This window comes from Lampetra planeri, chromosome 72 (genome assembly GCF_965212315.1).
Source record: "Lampetra planeri chromosome 72, kcLamPlan1.2.h2, whole genome shotgun sequence".
NCBI lineage: Eukaryota > Metazoa > Chordata > Hyperoartia > Petromyzontiformes > Petromyzontidae > Lampetra > Lampetra planeri.
The window spans coordinates 1,117,659-1,132,960 of record NC_136177.1 but is presented as its reverse complement, the minus strand read 5'-3'; the positions used below and the strand labels follow the sequence as shown (position 1 = coordinate 1,132,960).

Sequence of the window (15,302 nt, the reverse complement as noted above, 5' to 3'; positions counted from 1 at the left end):
TGTCCACGCTGTCACCTGCTTCCAACGGCGCAGATTAAACTGGGCATCCAAACACTTCGCAGCAGCCCGAGACGTCAACTTCTCATGGCCGCACACCGGCATAGGGATCCCCAAATCTCTTGACAGCTCAAGCATTTTGCCCAAAATAAGGGGTTCCAATAGGTCAGGCTCCGTCTCAGGGTATGCGGCCATGGCCAATTCCAGGACAGCACCCCTGTATGCCACCGGCGACTCTTCGGGTGCCCGCTGGCGCTTAACGAATCGTCGGTGAGCGTCATCCGGTGGCTCGTACGCATCCGCCATCTCGTCAAAAACCCCTCTCAGTGTCTTCTTCTTCTCGGCCTTGATGGAACAGAAAAATCTGACCGACTCATCGTCGAGAAGAGTTGGCAGAACTTCCAGGGCCTCTGCGTCAGTCCATCTGGCGGAGCGTACCGCCGCCAAAAATCGGCAGGCGAATGCACTCCAGTCGCCTCCAATTGAAAATTCTTTAACTGTTGTCAAGTGACGGCTGCGGGTCCTCGCTCCGCTGTCCTCCGCAGACGGCGCGTCGCGTGGCATGTTCAAGATGGCATCGCACCGCAACGTGTCAAAGATGGCGGCTTCCCGCGGTTCTTCCCCTGCCACGCCCAAGATGGCGTCCTCGTGCCGCGTGGCGGAGGGCGCTGGCGGCGCAGGCAAGGCCCTGGTCTGTTGGTCACCCCCGGGCCTCCCCGAACCCGTCGCCGGCGTGACGAGGTCACACAGTTGCGCCAAGACGGTCTTCAAAGTCTCCAGCTGGGCCGCCATCTGTCTCCATCGCTGGTCAGCGTCCCCCGGCGCGGGCGGATCCACCGAAGCGGCGACCTCTTGCACCCCCGGGCCATCACTCGTTCCCGCGTCGATTTCTCCCTCCATCGTTGGCAGCGCCACTGCCTGAGGAAGGTCGTCGTCGTCGGAAGATGTAGCAGACGATGGTGCGGGGATATTCTTTCTTCTGAGCTGTTTTGACATGCCGTTTCACTTCTGACACCAGTGTAATAAAAGAGTCTTGCACTGGGTCTGTCTCCGTTGTCCTTTATTGTGGTTCGTACAACTTTGCCCGCACGGCGTCTCGCTCAGAGTCTCCTCCGTCTCCCGCTCGGCAGCCCCACTGCTGCCGTCACTCCTGCAGACTTGCTGCTGGCTCACTATGCAGCCCCGCTGCTGGCTCTTCACTCAGCCTCTCTGCCTCCGACCTGCAGCCCCACAGCTGCTCTCTATGCAGCCCCGCTGCTGGCTCTCCGTCTCCTCCATGCCCGGACACCGCTGGCCAACGGTGCCGAGTCCCGACCTGTGGCGATCACGCCACTTTCCACCTCCTGCCCTGCGTGGCCTCCTCCTGTCTTTATTCCCACACTCTCTCTCTCTCCCTTCCCGTTCTTGCCCTTAAAAGCTCTCCCTCTCCCCACGTGACCCTAACGCCTCCCACCTATTACGTCACATCCCGCGAGGCCGTTTACGCTCGCATTACAGAGATACAAACAAACCTGTCTGTATGTCTAGTTACCTGTTTGGACCGAGAGTCGTAAGTTCATCTGCCGGGCAATAGATGGCGGTAGTGGCATCTGCATCTACAGAACATGAAGTGCCAGTGGCATCTACATCTACAAGAGATTATACAACTTTTAAAGGCATTCCCCGTTACTCTTTGGTTCTTTCGGTAAAGTCACATAGAAAGAAAATAAATTAAATAATAAAATACGCTGTTTCGATTGCAACACAATTTAGTTCTACCTGATGACGGTTGTTTGTGTTGCAATCGAAACGTCGTATTGTATTATTTAATTTCTTTTCTTTCTACGTGACTTTACGGAAAGAACGAAAGAGTAATTCCTGCAGTCACGAAAGCTTCAAATCAAGTTTGGCATTCCCCGTGTTTAGTGTACACACCGTACAACATATTTGTAATCGACAGGCGTAAAATCTGGCGTAAACAAATCGAATTACGAACAGACCTCTGGAACCTTCATGCTCTGCAGATGTCATTACACATGTTTAAACTCTCTCCTCAGATTTTCACCATCTGACACTGTTTTAGCCCGATGTATGAGTGTCTTGATGAGAGAAAATTTCTGTGATGATGCGAATATGCATTCAGATAGGCATCAGCGTGCGTTCCCTTTCAGTAAACGCTGTGTGTTATTTTACCATTTAGGCCATGTTCAAGCAAAATATCTAGGAAAGGGAGTGTGTTATTCACATCCCTTTCCATGGTGAACTGGATGGCTGTGTTTTGTGCATTGAGATGATTTAGACATGTATTAAGTGTATCTTTACCATGTGGCTAGACAACCAAAGTGTCATCCACATATCTAAACCAAAAAGATGGTTTTAATGTACTTGAGGCAAGTGTTCTTGCTTAAAAAATTTCCACGTACAGATTCGCTATAGCAGGAGATAAAGGAAAGCCCATTGCTGCTCCTTCCTTTTGTTAAAGAAATCACCTTTCCATAAGAAAATAAGTGTTATTTAGACAATGGTCAGCTAGTTTTGGAATATCTGTTGGTAAACCTGTCTTATTTACTAGTGTGTTAAGTAATTTAAGTGACTAGTTAACTGGAACCTTAGTGAATAGAGAAATTACATCAAAACTCACCAGAATATCATTAGGGTTAAGTTAAATATCTTTAATCACATTCACAGGATATTCTGAATTTCTTATGAAGATGTCCTACCGATGTAGGGCTGTATTTGGTTAGTTACATATCTTGCTAATCGATATGTAGCAGAGCCTATTGTACTTACTATGGGTCATAATAGGATACCGATTTCATGAATCTTTGGTAGCCCATACAGTCTAGGTGGTTTTGAGGCCCTTGGCTTAATTTGGTATTGCTCAGCCTTGAGAATTAATTAATTTGCAATGATTGCAGTAGTCTTACGTTCTAAAGTATTAGTTGTATCTCGTTTAATTTTAATATAGGTATAGAGAAGTGGATAAATCTGATGTCTTCACTTGTGAGAGAATCAGGTGCCAAGACTAGAGAAGAGGGAGGGGTTAATGTATACATAACGTATGCAACAACATCACGCGTGTGTATGTCTAAATTAGCGGCCAGTTTCCTTTCCATCACCGCCCGCATCACCAGGTCGTCTTCTATATACGCGGAACCCTTTTTCTAACTCTCTACGTTGAGTCGCCCCTTTGGCTCCAGCTTAGATGCAGCAGCAGAAGTGGCAGCGGCAAGATCCTTCCACAGCGATAAATTTGGAGTTGCTGATATCTCATCGCCGCCACAGAGCGAGAGACAGCTGTGATAACAATAACGATGATCGTGCGACGCGTCAAACTCACGCCGGTCGACACTGCCGACTCTGACACCCCCCCCCCCAGCGAGAGTTCTGTGGCGAGAAGGAAGCAAAACGCAGAGACACCACTCACCGGGAGCACTAGTAGCAGCAGCGGCGGCGGCGGCAGCGGCGGCAGCAGCGGCGGCGATGTCTTCCCATCGCACGTTGGCTCTGCGTGGCATCTTGCCAGCCCAGGGATCTTCTCTGCAGCTTCTTGTCTGACGGGGGGGAGGGCAACTTCCGCGATCCAAAAAGGGAGAGCCTCAGTGGACGTCACGCGTTTAGATTATTTGGCTGCCATACATTTCTACAAAAGCCACTACTTCGTTGAGCTGTCATTTGTTATGGCCAGGCCGCTTCTGAAAAATCAGCTAATAGCTCAGTGGCCCTTACCTGGTAAGATACAAAATAGCTTAGTTTCATTTGTATATTGTTTTAAGTGATGTGTTTACCTTTCCTATACTTTGCACTCCTATCGTGTTTGTGAGTATTGTTTGTTATTGGTGTAACGTTCTGACCCCCGTGCCCCCTTATTGGACATATGCGAGCAAAGAACTCCATAGCTCATCGGATTACCTCTTCCTGCAGTACAAATACAAGTTTCTGATTATTGAAATTCTGATATCTCTTGGCATTTACATTCTGCCATTCTCTGTCCTCACTTAAACTGACTTATTGGAGTTTAAGTGCGAAAATGTAAATCTTACACAATAATTGCGGTTATTATTAAGTAAAAAAATCTTTAAATTGTGTGGAATATTTTTATGTCTACCGGTCCGAATTGCCCTTTGAACAAAAATAATAATCGTCCTAGCTCAGCGGAGCTTTGCTACGGGAAAGACTCCTCTACTTACGAACGAGTTGGATTGCAAAGGTCTGTTCGTAAGTCGATTTTCTCGTAATGCCCAACTTTACTCCTGTAGATTCCAAACACGTTGTTTGTGGCATATACACTAAACACGGGGAATGGTTTTAAAATTTGTATAATCTCCTGCAAATGTAGATGCCACTGTTTCTTCACGTTCTGCAGATGTAGATGATACTGGTTCTTCACTTTCTACAGATGTAGATGCCACTGGTTCTTCACGTTCTATAGATGTAGATGCCACTGGTTCTTCACGTTCTGTAGATGTAGATGCCACTGGTTCTTCACATTCTGCAGATGTAGATGCTACTGGTTCTTCACTTTCTGCAGATGTAGATGCCAATGGTTCCTCACATTCTGCAGATGTAGATGCTACTGGTTCTTCACATTCTGCAGATGTAGATGTTACTGGTTCTTCACTTTCTGCAGATGTAGATGACAATGGTTCCTCACATTCTGCAGATGCTACTGGTTCTTCACTTTCTGCAGATGTATATGCTACTGGTTCTTCACGTTCTGTAGATGTAGATGCCACTGGTTCTACATGTTCTGTAGAAGTAGATGCCACTGGTTCTTCATGTTCTGTAGAAGTAGATGCCACTGGTTCTTCACGCTCTGTAGAAGTAGATGCCACTGGTTCTTTATGTTCTGTAGAAGTAGATGCCACTGGTTCTTCACGTTCTGTAGAAGTAGATGCCACTGGTTCTTCATGTTCTGTAGAAGTAGATGCCACTGGTTCTTCATGTTCTATAGAAGTAGATGCCACCACCACCTATTGCGCAGCAGTTGACCTTATGACTCTCGGCCAACTGGACATACTGCCAGGTTTGTTTGTATCTCTGAAAGTGTGTAAGTCGAATGTTCGTAAGTAGAGGAGTCATTATAAAAACTCCTGAGAACCTCGGATTCGACACGATTGTCCGCGCAAATAAACCGCAATGGTATTAGGCGTGGGTACACACTGGGAAAGTGCGAGGAGGGGGATGATGTGCAGGAGGAGAGAGATGAGGTGCAGGAGGAACAGAGGAGCAGAATGTGGATCGCCCCCGCGCGCCGCTTGCGCAGCAACAGCAGGAGCAGCAGCAGGAGGATCCGCAGCAGGAGGATCAGCAGCAGGAGCAGGAGGATCAGCAGGAGGAGGAACAGCAGCAGGAGGAGGAGCAAGAGCAGCAGCAAGGGTAGCAGCATCAGAAGTAGGAGGAGCAGCAGTAGGAGCAGCAGCAACAGGAGGAGCAGCAGGAGCCACCCACCGGGTCTCGCCCTCCTCTCGGTTTCCCCGCAGCAGCAATCTCGAGTGGCGACCCCGAAGCGATTGGTAAACACAAGGACGTGACGAGTGGTGGACGTGATGACGTGTGGTGGGTAGATGTGACGAGTGGTGGACGTGATGACGATTATACGTGTTGACTCGGGGACGATGACGATGGTGGGTAGATGTGATGATGAGAGCTGGTAGACGCGATGACGTTGTGGTAGACGCGATGACGTTGTGGTAGACGCGATGACGTTGTGGTAGACGCGATGACGTTGTGGTAGACGTGATAACGAGAGAAGTTGGTGGGAGGAGTTGAGTCTGAGTGAACGATGATGCCCAGCAAGAGGGCGGCACGATGGGAGGCTAAGTTGGTGCACTTGGGAAGCAAAATGCGGAACCTCCAATTAGCACAGCACATACATCTACGATACACTACATTATACACTACTATATACTACACTAAATACTGCATTATACACAACAATACACTACATTATACACTACTATACACTACTATATACTGCACGCTTATACACTACTATATACTACACTATACACTACATTATACACTATAAACTACTATATACTACACGACTATACACTACATTATACACTACTATACATTACATTATACACTACTATACACTACTATATACTAAACTATACACTACTATATGCACGACTCTACACTACATTATACACGACTATACACTACATTATACACTACTATATACTACACGACTATACACTATTCTATGGTTCTTGCGGTAAAGTCACGTAGATATAATTTTTTTAAACAATAATACGTTCCTGAGACCCATTGGTAAGTCGAACGATGGTACACAATTAGGAACCCAACAATGCACCGTTTTAAATGCCCATACGGTCAGTGTTATTAAATGTGTTATGGTTCAACAAAAATGAGAAACATTGTTAAATTGATCAATAAGAAAGTGTACATATGCATGTAATACTGTAATAAAGAATGTATTGTAAAAAAAACATTAAATAAAGTTACGTAAAAAAATAGGGGTTTAATGAGGCGCATAATTGCACACACACAACCGCCATTTGCCACGAAGTGGTGGTGACATCACCACGGCGCTTGTGCCTGGCTATGTGCACTTTCAGGCCACGTGAAGTGTCGAACACCCGCTGACAGGAGGTCACGGGACAGACCCAGGTACCATGGGTTGACTGACTGAGATGACTGGCAGATGCACCAGCTGTGCCCCCGTCTGTACAAACTTGCTGCGTTTTAGCCGGCGCCCCGCTCATTGTTGTGAGCGTCGCTCTCCCCTGCGTTGTTGCTGAAGGGCGACTGCCTCCAACTGCCCAGTAGCGCCCTTGACGAGCCTCCTCCACAGAGGCCGATCTTGACTCCGCTCGTACCGGTCATCGGCGAGTCCACTCAGCTCCACATCCTCGTGTACCACATCACTCCATCTCCTCTCTAGCCCGTGCTGCGTCCGTTTAGCCCCATCTGGCTGAACAAAAGCTGTTTGGGCATGCGGTGACTGGGCATGCGGGCTACATGATCCAGCCATCGCAGCCTTGCCTGCCGGAACTCACCGATGGGACTTTGTCCAGAGCTTTCAAGGAATTGAATTGTGAGCTCCTCACACAATCCAGCCTGGTTAATCCCAGGTTGAATTGTAGGCAGGCCAGCCTGAATGTTTCTAACTGGTAAAGATGTTCCATTAGGGGGGGGTCCACGTTTCGCAAGCATAAACGGAGGGTATGACCATGGCCGGGAAGACCCGAAGCTTCGTGTGGAGCGACAGACCAGGTAGATTCCACACAGATTTACGCAGCTGATGAAAAGATAATGCCGCTCCACTGCCGTTAACCTGGAGCTGGTCATAAGCTCACTGCCCAGGTATGTCAAAAATCTCCACTCTATCCACAATTGCCACATCAGCAATGGGGAGTTGAAGGTGTGGAGTGTGTGATGGCACAAACTACCCAGGTAGGTGCTAGTTTTGGTGGGGCTGATGGTCAGGCCACACCTCTTAGTGGTACACTCCAGGTCTAGCAGCAGTGCCTCCAACTCATTCTCTATGTGAGCAGCAATTACCAGATCATCAGCATACATAACATGGTTAACCAATAGGGAGCCATCCCTCGACCGCACCCGGGCATCAATCATCCTCGCATTGTATCTGCACCAGATGGAGATTCCACCAGTTAGCCATGGAAGGATTCTCAAACTACGTGATTGAAAAATATGTTGAATAATGTGGGAGCCACAGGACATCCCTGTCGCACCCCAAGGTGAACGGAATGGCTCCAACTCCCGGCCACGTAGCTTTACCTGGGCTTTCCCACCATCATGAATGTTCATAATGATTGTGAGCAGAGAGTCAGAGACTATTAAAGCACGAAGAACAACCCAGAGCCCAGGCCTATTGATAGTATCATATGCCTTGACCAGGTAAATAAAGCAGATGTAGGTTTTACATTTTGACTTAAAACTTTCGTGACTGCAGGAATTCATATTATTTGGTTCTATTGATAAAGTCACGTAGATAGAAAATAAGAAAAAATTAAATACAATTATTTTTTTCTACGCCTGCTGACGACCGCTTGTATTGCGATCGAAACGTCGTGAGTTTTTTTTTATAGTTTTTATTAATAATTATTTTATTTTCTATCTACGTGACTTTACCGAAAGAACCAAAGGAGATATAGGTTTTGTTGGAATTTTCTACACCTCTGCTGTTGCAAACAGACAGAAAATATGGCATTGGTACAGGACCGGTGTGATCTCTTGTGTGTTTTTAAGTTGAATCACTATCCCCCAGAACATCGATGTATTTGCTTTAATAGGTTGTTGAGACAGAGACAAAAACAAATTTACGTAGGTTGATACTCGATATTGCATTTCTCCATCGTTATTAAGCATGAGTTGTTCCTTAATACGATGACTTTCCTGTTCTCGTTATGTTAATTTCATGCTATCTTTTATCTATCTACGTACGTACGTACGTTGAACTTCTTTCGCGCCGTACGCAGCCAACCGTGCTAAATCTATACGCATGCACACATACTTCCTCTGAACCGATGGCCTGTACAAGCAGTTTCAAAGACATTGTGTATATATTATGAGGATGTTTGTTGGCATTTTTTGCCACAAGTATGCGTGGTTAGGTGTCTATTTGGTGTTTTAACATCTTAACACACCTCCTGTATTATTACCAGAAAGGATATTATTATTTTTCATCAAAACTTATTTCGTTTGCACCGCGCGAACTTCGCGGAGTCTCGTTCAAAAGCGAGCGAGCACAACAAAACGCTTCCTTCACGATGCCTGTCGGGGGTCTTCATTTTGCCACCTCCTTCGCGTGGGTATCCGCATGACGCTTCAGGACGGATCGGTAGGCGAACCCCTTGCCACACACAGCGCACGCGTGCGGCCTCTCGCCCGTGTGGGTCACAGCGTGGCTCTTGAGCACCGACGCGTACGCGAAGCCCTTGCCGCACACGGCGCACGCGTGCGGCCTCTCGCCGGTGTGCGACCTCACGTGGCACACCAGGTTCACCTGCTTGATGAACCCCTTGCCGCAGAAGGAGCACCTGTAGGGGCGCTCGCCTGTGTGCGTCATCATGTGGTCCTTGAGGAACTTGGGCAGGGCAAAGGCCCTATCGCACACGGGGCACACATGGGGCCTCTCTCCCGTGTGCGTCCTCGCGTGCCTCTGCAGGGCCGACGAGCGTCTGAAGGCCTTGCCGCAGGCGTGGCACGCGTGCGGCCTCTCGCCCGTGTGGATCCTCGCGTGGAGTGCGAGGCCCGACGGGTCCGCGAAGGCCTTGCCGCACACGATGCACGCGTGCGGCCTCTCGCCCGTGTGCGTCATCGCATGGTTCCTGAAGTCCTTGGAGAAGATGAAGCCCTTGCCACAGACGGGGCACACGTGCGGCCTCTCGCCCGTGTGGGTCTTCGCGTGGTCCCTGAGCACTCTCAGGAGCGTGAAGGCCTTGTCGCACACGGAGCACGCGTATGGTCTCTCGCCAGTGTGCATCCTCGCGTGGTTCCGAAGGGCCGATAACTGGATGAAGCTCTTCCCGCACGCCGAGCACTTGTGTGGCCTCTCGCCGGTGTGCGTCATCATGTGATCCTTGAGGACCTTGGAGACTCTGAAACCTCGGCCGCACACATTGCACTGGTACGGCCTCTCGCCTGTGTGCGTCTGGGCATGCTGCTTCAGGGAAGCGGCCCGCGCAAAGCCCTTCCCGCACTCGGTGCACTGGTGGGGCCGTTCCTCCGCGTGCACCCAAGCGTGGCTCTTGAGGGCCGATGGGCGCACGAAGCCCCGAGCGCACACGGCGCACCGGTGCGGCTTCTCCCTCGCATGGATCTTCCGGTGGCGCCCCAAGCCCTTGGCGGTGGTGAACTCCTTCCCGCACTCGGGGCAGACGTGCGCGGGCGACGTCGCTTGCGTGGGCGACAGTGCTTGTGCGGGCATCCCTCCCGCGCCTGCCGGGCTCCGACGCGACCCGTCCAATGCCCGGCGCGTCTCCGTGTCGCCTTCGCACTCCGGATTGCACGGAAAAAGTTCCCACTGCCGCCGGCTCTCGCTGCTGCTGCTGGTGGTGGTCTGTGCAGAGTGGAGCTGCATCCTGGTCTGGTGGTCGTAGTTGAAAAACCCCTTACGCGAATTTTCATTCCGGCGTCTTGCAAGTCCACACTCTGCCATTGTTCCTGCAATAGGGGGGAGAACACAAAGAAGGCAACGTTTGAAAACTCTGTTGCAGTTTCATGCATACGTAGTCGTGAGTAGTTGAGCTTTCGCAACCAATGTTATCCATGAGAGGTTTTTGGGTTAGATCGTGTAAATATAAATGTGTTGTTAAACCCGCCACCACCACACGACATGGCCAATTTAGTTAAGGGGTTGTCACATAAACAAAAAGTGGCCAAATAGTTTACTAGTTCAGCAGTAACCAGTTGTTGTGTTGGAGAGTAAACACACAACACACATTTACAATTCGAGTAGATACGTTTCGTTGGTATGTACAACAACCAGCCCCATCAGGCGACAGCCACAATTGCATTTTGAGATGTTCATGATACTGGACTATTTAAATTATAACAGCCCTTACCAGTTTCACACACACACACCGATTAAAAGTATAGAGTACTTACCTGTACAAACGGAGAGGCAATCAGACACATGCGTGAGCATTATGTGGACTTCAGAGCCGACGAGCAACATGGCTCCCTATTGGCTGAAACGGCACACCTAAGAATAAGCTCACTCACCATTGATGGAGGGAGACAAATTACGTCAGATATACCTCCCGACGCGGAATGTGCGCGCAGCAAATGGGAGATGAGAAGAGGTTGTGACGAGGGACGGGAGAAGAGAATTGATTGGATGGAGAGAAACGGGAGAGAAAGTGTGGGGAAAAAGAAAAAAAGAAGAGGATCAGGGAAGGCTCGGGGCGCTTTTGATGGTGGAAGTTGACATGAACGCACGCTGCAGAAGATAATAACATCTTCTCACACCTTTTCTACAACCAACGTGTTGGAGTCATTACAACAGTATTAGCAGGTAACACGTAAAATTTCTTAACCTTAGGGCGCCAGGGTGGCGAGATGTTAACTACCTTGCTAAGTATACAGGAGGGCGTGGGTTCGATCCCGACCCTGAGTTCTGCTGTATTTTTGGAGTTTGCGTCTCCCTCCCTGTGGTCACATGGATTTTTCTCCGGGTCCTCCGGTTTTCCCTTCACATTTATAATCAACATCAGTACAAGTTTAGAGTATTTGGCTGCCGCTATAAATTTCCGCGTGATGATGATGAAATCACCCACTTGGCTGCGCTGCTATCATTACGTGTGATGGCCAGGTCGCTTCTGAACAAAGTGCTACACACCTCAGTGGCGCCATACACCTGGTAATATTAAAGAAAGTTTAGTTTAGTTTAATTTGAATTCAGTGCTGACATGCCATGGTCATTCAAAGTGCCTTTGCAACTAAACGTGTTGCCGCAAGACACCGATTAGCGTGATTGGCTATGTACAGGGTGATAAGAAGTTCAACATAAGTACACACGTATGTACGGACAAAACACAAATACATTACGGCACGATGTTAAATAGCGCAGTGTCTAAGCGCAACCCCATGTCAAGAAGCTGTACAAAAACGGTGACCCGATTTTATTTTGCAGAGAAGGTTGCAGTCAACCTTGGGGCAAATAAAAAAAGGTAATGTATGTGTGTGTATGTAAAGTAAGGTCTCAGAGTACGCGGCGGGGGTTAGGTTCGGGTGTACATGCACGCAAGCGCGAATTCGCGTAAGTTGTGGTTCGCCTATACGAGTGTAGATATACATTTTATATATATACTACTATACATGTATTACTATATACTACTATACACTACTATATTACTATATACTACTAGCTTCTTACTGGTAGGAACCTCCTGGTTACACCAGCCCACAGGGGATTATTGTGTCCGTCGTGCAGGGAGGGGCTGGGTGGGGAGGGAGGGGCTGGGTGGGGAGGGGAGGGTGGGGAGGGGCTGGGTGGGGATGGTGGGGAGGGGCTGGGTGGGGAGGGGCTGGTCACCCTGTGGTGCCCTTATAAAACTCAACGTTTAACCTATTCACGCCGGCTTGTGCCCGCCCTCACAGTCGGGCATATTTGCGGAATACACCACGCCGCCATTGACCCTGGCCATTGACCGAGCAACCCAACGTTCCTACCAGCTATCTCCTCAGTAATGTGTTGCCCGTCCAAGGACGGTTGTATATTGCAGTAAATCTCAAATATTCAATAGAAATTTTATGTGTCTTTCAGTAAAGCCACGTAGATAGAAAATAATAAAAATATCACGATGTTTCGATCTCAACACAAGCAATTGCTAAAAGGAAAAAATAGCATTCCAGAGTTTCCTGAACTGTTCGGTGCTCGGAGCAACACACACACGCTTGCTTTGAGGCCACCAACACAGAGCCGTCCACACAAGGCTCCCGCTGCTCCAGTCGCTCTCTGTGGCCGACGTGAGTGGACTGTTAAACAAGCGAATGCTCACAAAGCCTGCCGGCCCAGATGGAGAAGCCCGGCCGGCATCCTGGGAGCATGCGCGGATATTTTCAACCCCCTGTTCCCCAGGTCTGTTATTCCCCATGTGGTCAAGATGACCACCATTGTTCCAGTTCCGTAAGTATAATAAAGGTGACTTGTCTAAATGATTACCGCCCAGTAGCACTCATGTCTGTCATCGTGAAGTGCTTTCAGGAGGCTGATCATGGACCACATCAACTCCAACGAACTAGACACTCTAGACCCACTCCAATTTTCATACCGCTCCAACAGATCCACGGATGATGCCGTCTCCATTGCACTGCACACTACTCTACCACACCTGGACAAGAGGAACAACTCACATGTGAGGATGTGATGAACTTACTTACAGCTCAGCATTTAGACACCGTTCCCTCCAAGTTTGTCACCACGCTCAGGGTGCCTGGGTCTGAACACCTCCCTCTGCAACTGGATCTTCGACTTTGTGACGGCCAGACCACCCAGCTTGTGAGGATAGCAGCAACACCTCCTCCACACTGACTCTCAACACCGAATCTCCCCCCCCAAGGCTGTGAGCTCAGTCCACACCCCCTGATGTACTCCCTGTTCACCCACGACTGTGTGCCCCGGCGTGACACCAACTCCATCAGAGTTTGCTGACGGCACCACCCATGGTAGGCCCTGATCGCCAACAACGATGGGACAGCCTACGGGGAGGAGGAAAGAAGAGACTTGGCAGTGTGGCGCCAAGCTAACAACCCTCTCTCCCGTCAACATCAGCAAAACAAAGGAGCTTATTGTTGACTACAGGAGTGGATCAGCAGCAGCTTTAAGTTCTTTGGTGTCCCTATCAAAGACCTGACATGGACCCACAACACCGGCACAGGTTGTCAAGAAGGCATGCGCACCAGAGCCTCCTCTTCCTCCCTCAGGAGGCCGAAGAAGTTCGGCATGGCCCTTCCGATACTCGCTGACTTCTACAGATGCACCATCGGGAGCATCTTGCTGACTGGCTACATCATGGCTTGCTGCTACGGTCAGCCGCCACTGCCCTCTACAGCGGGGTGGTGGCGAAGACTGCCCGGTCCATCTCTGGTGATCGTGCTCCCAGCCACACATGGCATTTAGACTGGGGTGGTGCCGAGGAAGGCCCCCGCAATATCATTAAAGGCTCCAGCCACCCCCATCCACCCCCAGCCACGGACCGTTCTCTCCCTTGCCGTCAGGCAGACGGTACCGGAACTTTCAGCCAACCGCTACGCTAGTGCACACTCCACACACAGACACACATTACACTTTTCACTGACTCTCTGCACCTTACCACACAACACACACACGCCTACACGACCACCAAGACTGCTGCTACTATATTTTACGATATATTCCACTGCTCAATCAAAGCACTCTATTCTCTCCACTTATCCCAATTTATCCCTCTTCCCCCGCATAGTGTAAATGGTATCTACCCTGAATATGTCTATTTGACCATGTTATATTTCTCACCATGGCTTTTGTTATTCAGTGTAATTTTTTTTTATAGCTGCCACGCCATTTGAGAGGAGAGCTTGTGAGTAAGCATGTCATTGTACTGTGTTACAATTCCCTGGATCCTGTTCATATGAAAATAAACTTTGATTTGTATAGTGTAGTGTATACAGTGAGGGAAAAAAGTATTTGATCCCCTGCTGATTTTGTACGTTTGCCCACTGGCAAAGAAATGATCAGTCTATAATTGTAATGGTAGGTTTATTTGAACAGTGAGAGACAGAATAACAACACAAACATCCAGAAAAACGCATGTCAAAAATTTTATAAATTGATTTGCATTTTAATGAGGGAAATAAGTATTTGACCCCTCTGCAAAACATGACTTAGTACTTGGTGGCAAAACCCTTGTTGGCAATCACAGAGGTCAGACGTTTCTTGTAGTTGGCCACCAGGTTTGCACACATCTCAGGATGGATTTTGTCCCACTCCTCTTTGCAGATCTTCTCCAAGTCATTAAGGTTTCGAGGCTGACGTTTGGCAACTGGAACCTTCAGCTCCCTCCACAGATTTTCTATGGGTTTAAGGTCTGGAGACTGGCTAGGCCACCCCAGGACCTTAATGTGCTTCTTCTTGAGCCACTCCTTTGTTGCCTTGGCTGTGTGTTTTGGGTCAGTCATGCTGGAATACCCATCCACGACCCATTTTCAATGCCCTGGCTGAGGGAAGGAGGTTCTCACCCAAGATTTGACGGTACATGGGCCCGTCCATCGTCCCTTTGATGCGGTGAAGTTGTCCTGTCCCCTTAGCAGAAAAACACCCCCAAAGCATAATGTTTCCATCTCCATGTTTGACGGTGGGGATGGTGTTCTTGGGGTCATAGGCAGCATTCCTCCTCCTCCAAACACGGCGAGTTGAGTTGATGCCAAAGAGCTCCATTTTGGTCTCATCTGACCACAACACTTTCACCCAGTTGTCCTCCGAATCCTTCATATGTTCATTGGCAAACTTCAGACGGGCATGTATATGTGCTTTCTTGAGCAGGGGGACCTTGCGGGCGCTGCAGGATTTCAGTCCTTCACGGCGTAGTGTGTTACTAATCTCAGCTCGTTACCTGTATAAAAGACACCTGGGAGCCAGAAATCTTTCTGATTGAGAGGGGGTCAAATACTTATTTCCCTCATTAAAATGCAAATTAATTTATAACATTTTTGACATGCATTTTTCTGGATTTTGTTGTTGTTATTCTGTCTCTCATTGTTCAAATAAACCTACCATTAAAATTATAGACTGATAATTTATTTGTCAGTGGGCAAACGTACAAAATCAGCAGGGGATCAAATACTTTTTT

At 48.7% G+C, this 15,302-nt stretch overlaps 1 protein-coding gene across 1 annotated transcript in view; it reads right to left on the bottom strand.

Annotated features, from left to right (window-relative positions):
- Positions 1-15,302, bottom strand: part of LOC144737588 (uncharacterized) — a 44,954-nt gene that overhangs the window by 13,589 nt on the left and 16,063 nt on the right. The window contains exons 4-6 of the mRNA XM_078620346.1: positions 8,759-10,134; positions 5,428-5,795; positions 3,404-3,549 (exon numbers count right to left, since the gene is read on the bottom strand). Of these exons, the coding sequence (XP_078476472.1) occupies positions 3,404-3,549; positions 5,428-5,795; positions 8,759-10,134 (1,890 nt within the window). The remainder of the gene's footprint in view (positions 1-3,403; positions 3,550-5,427; positions 5,796-8,758; positions 10,135-15,302) is intronic.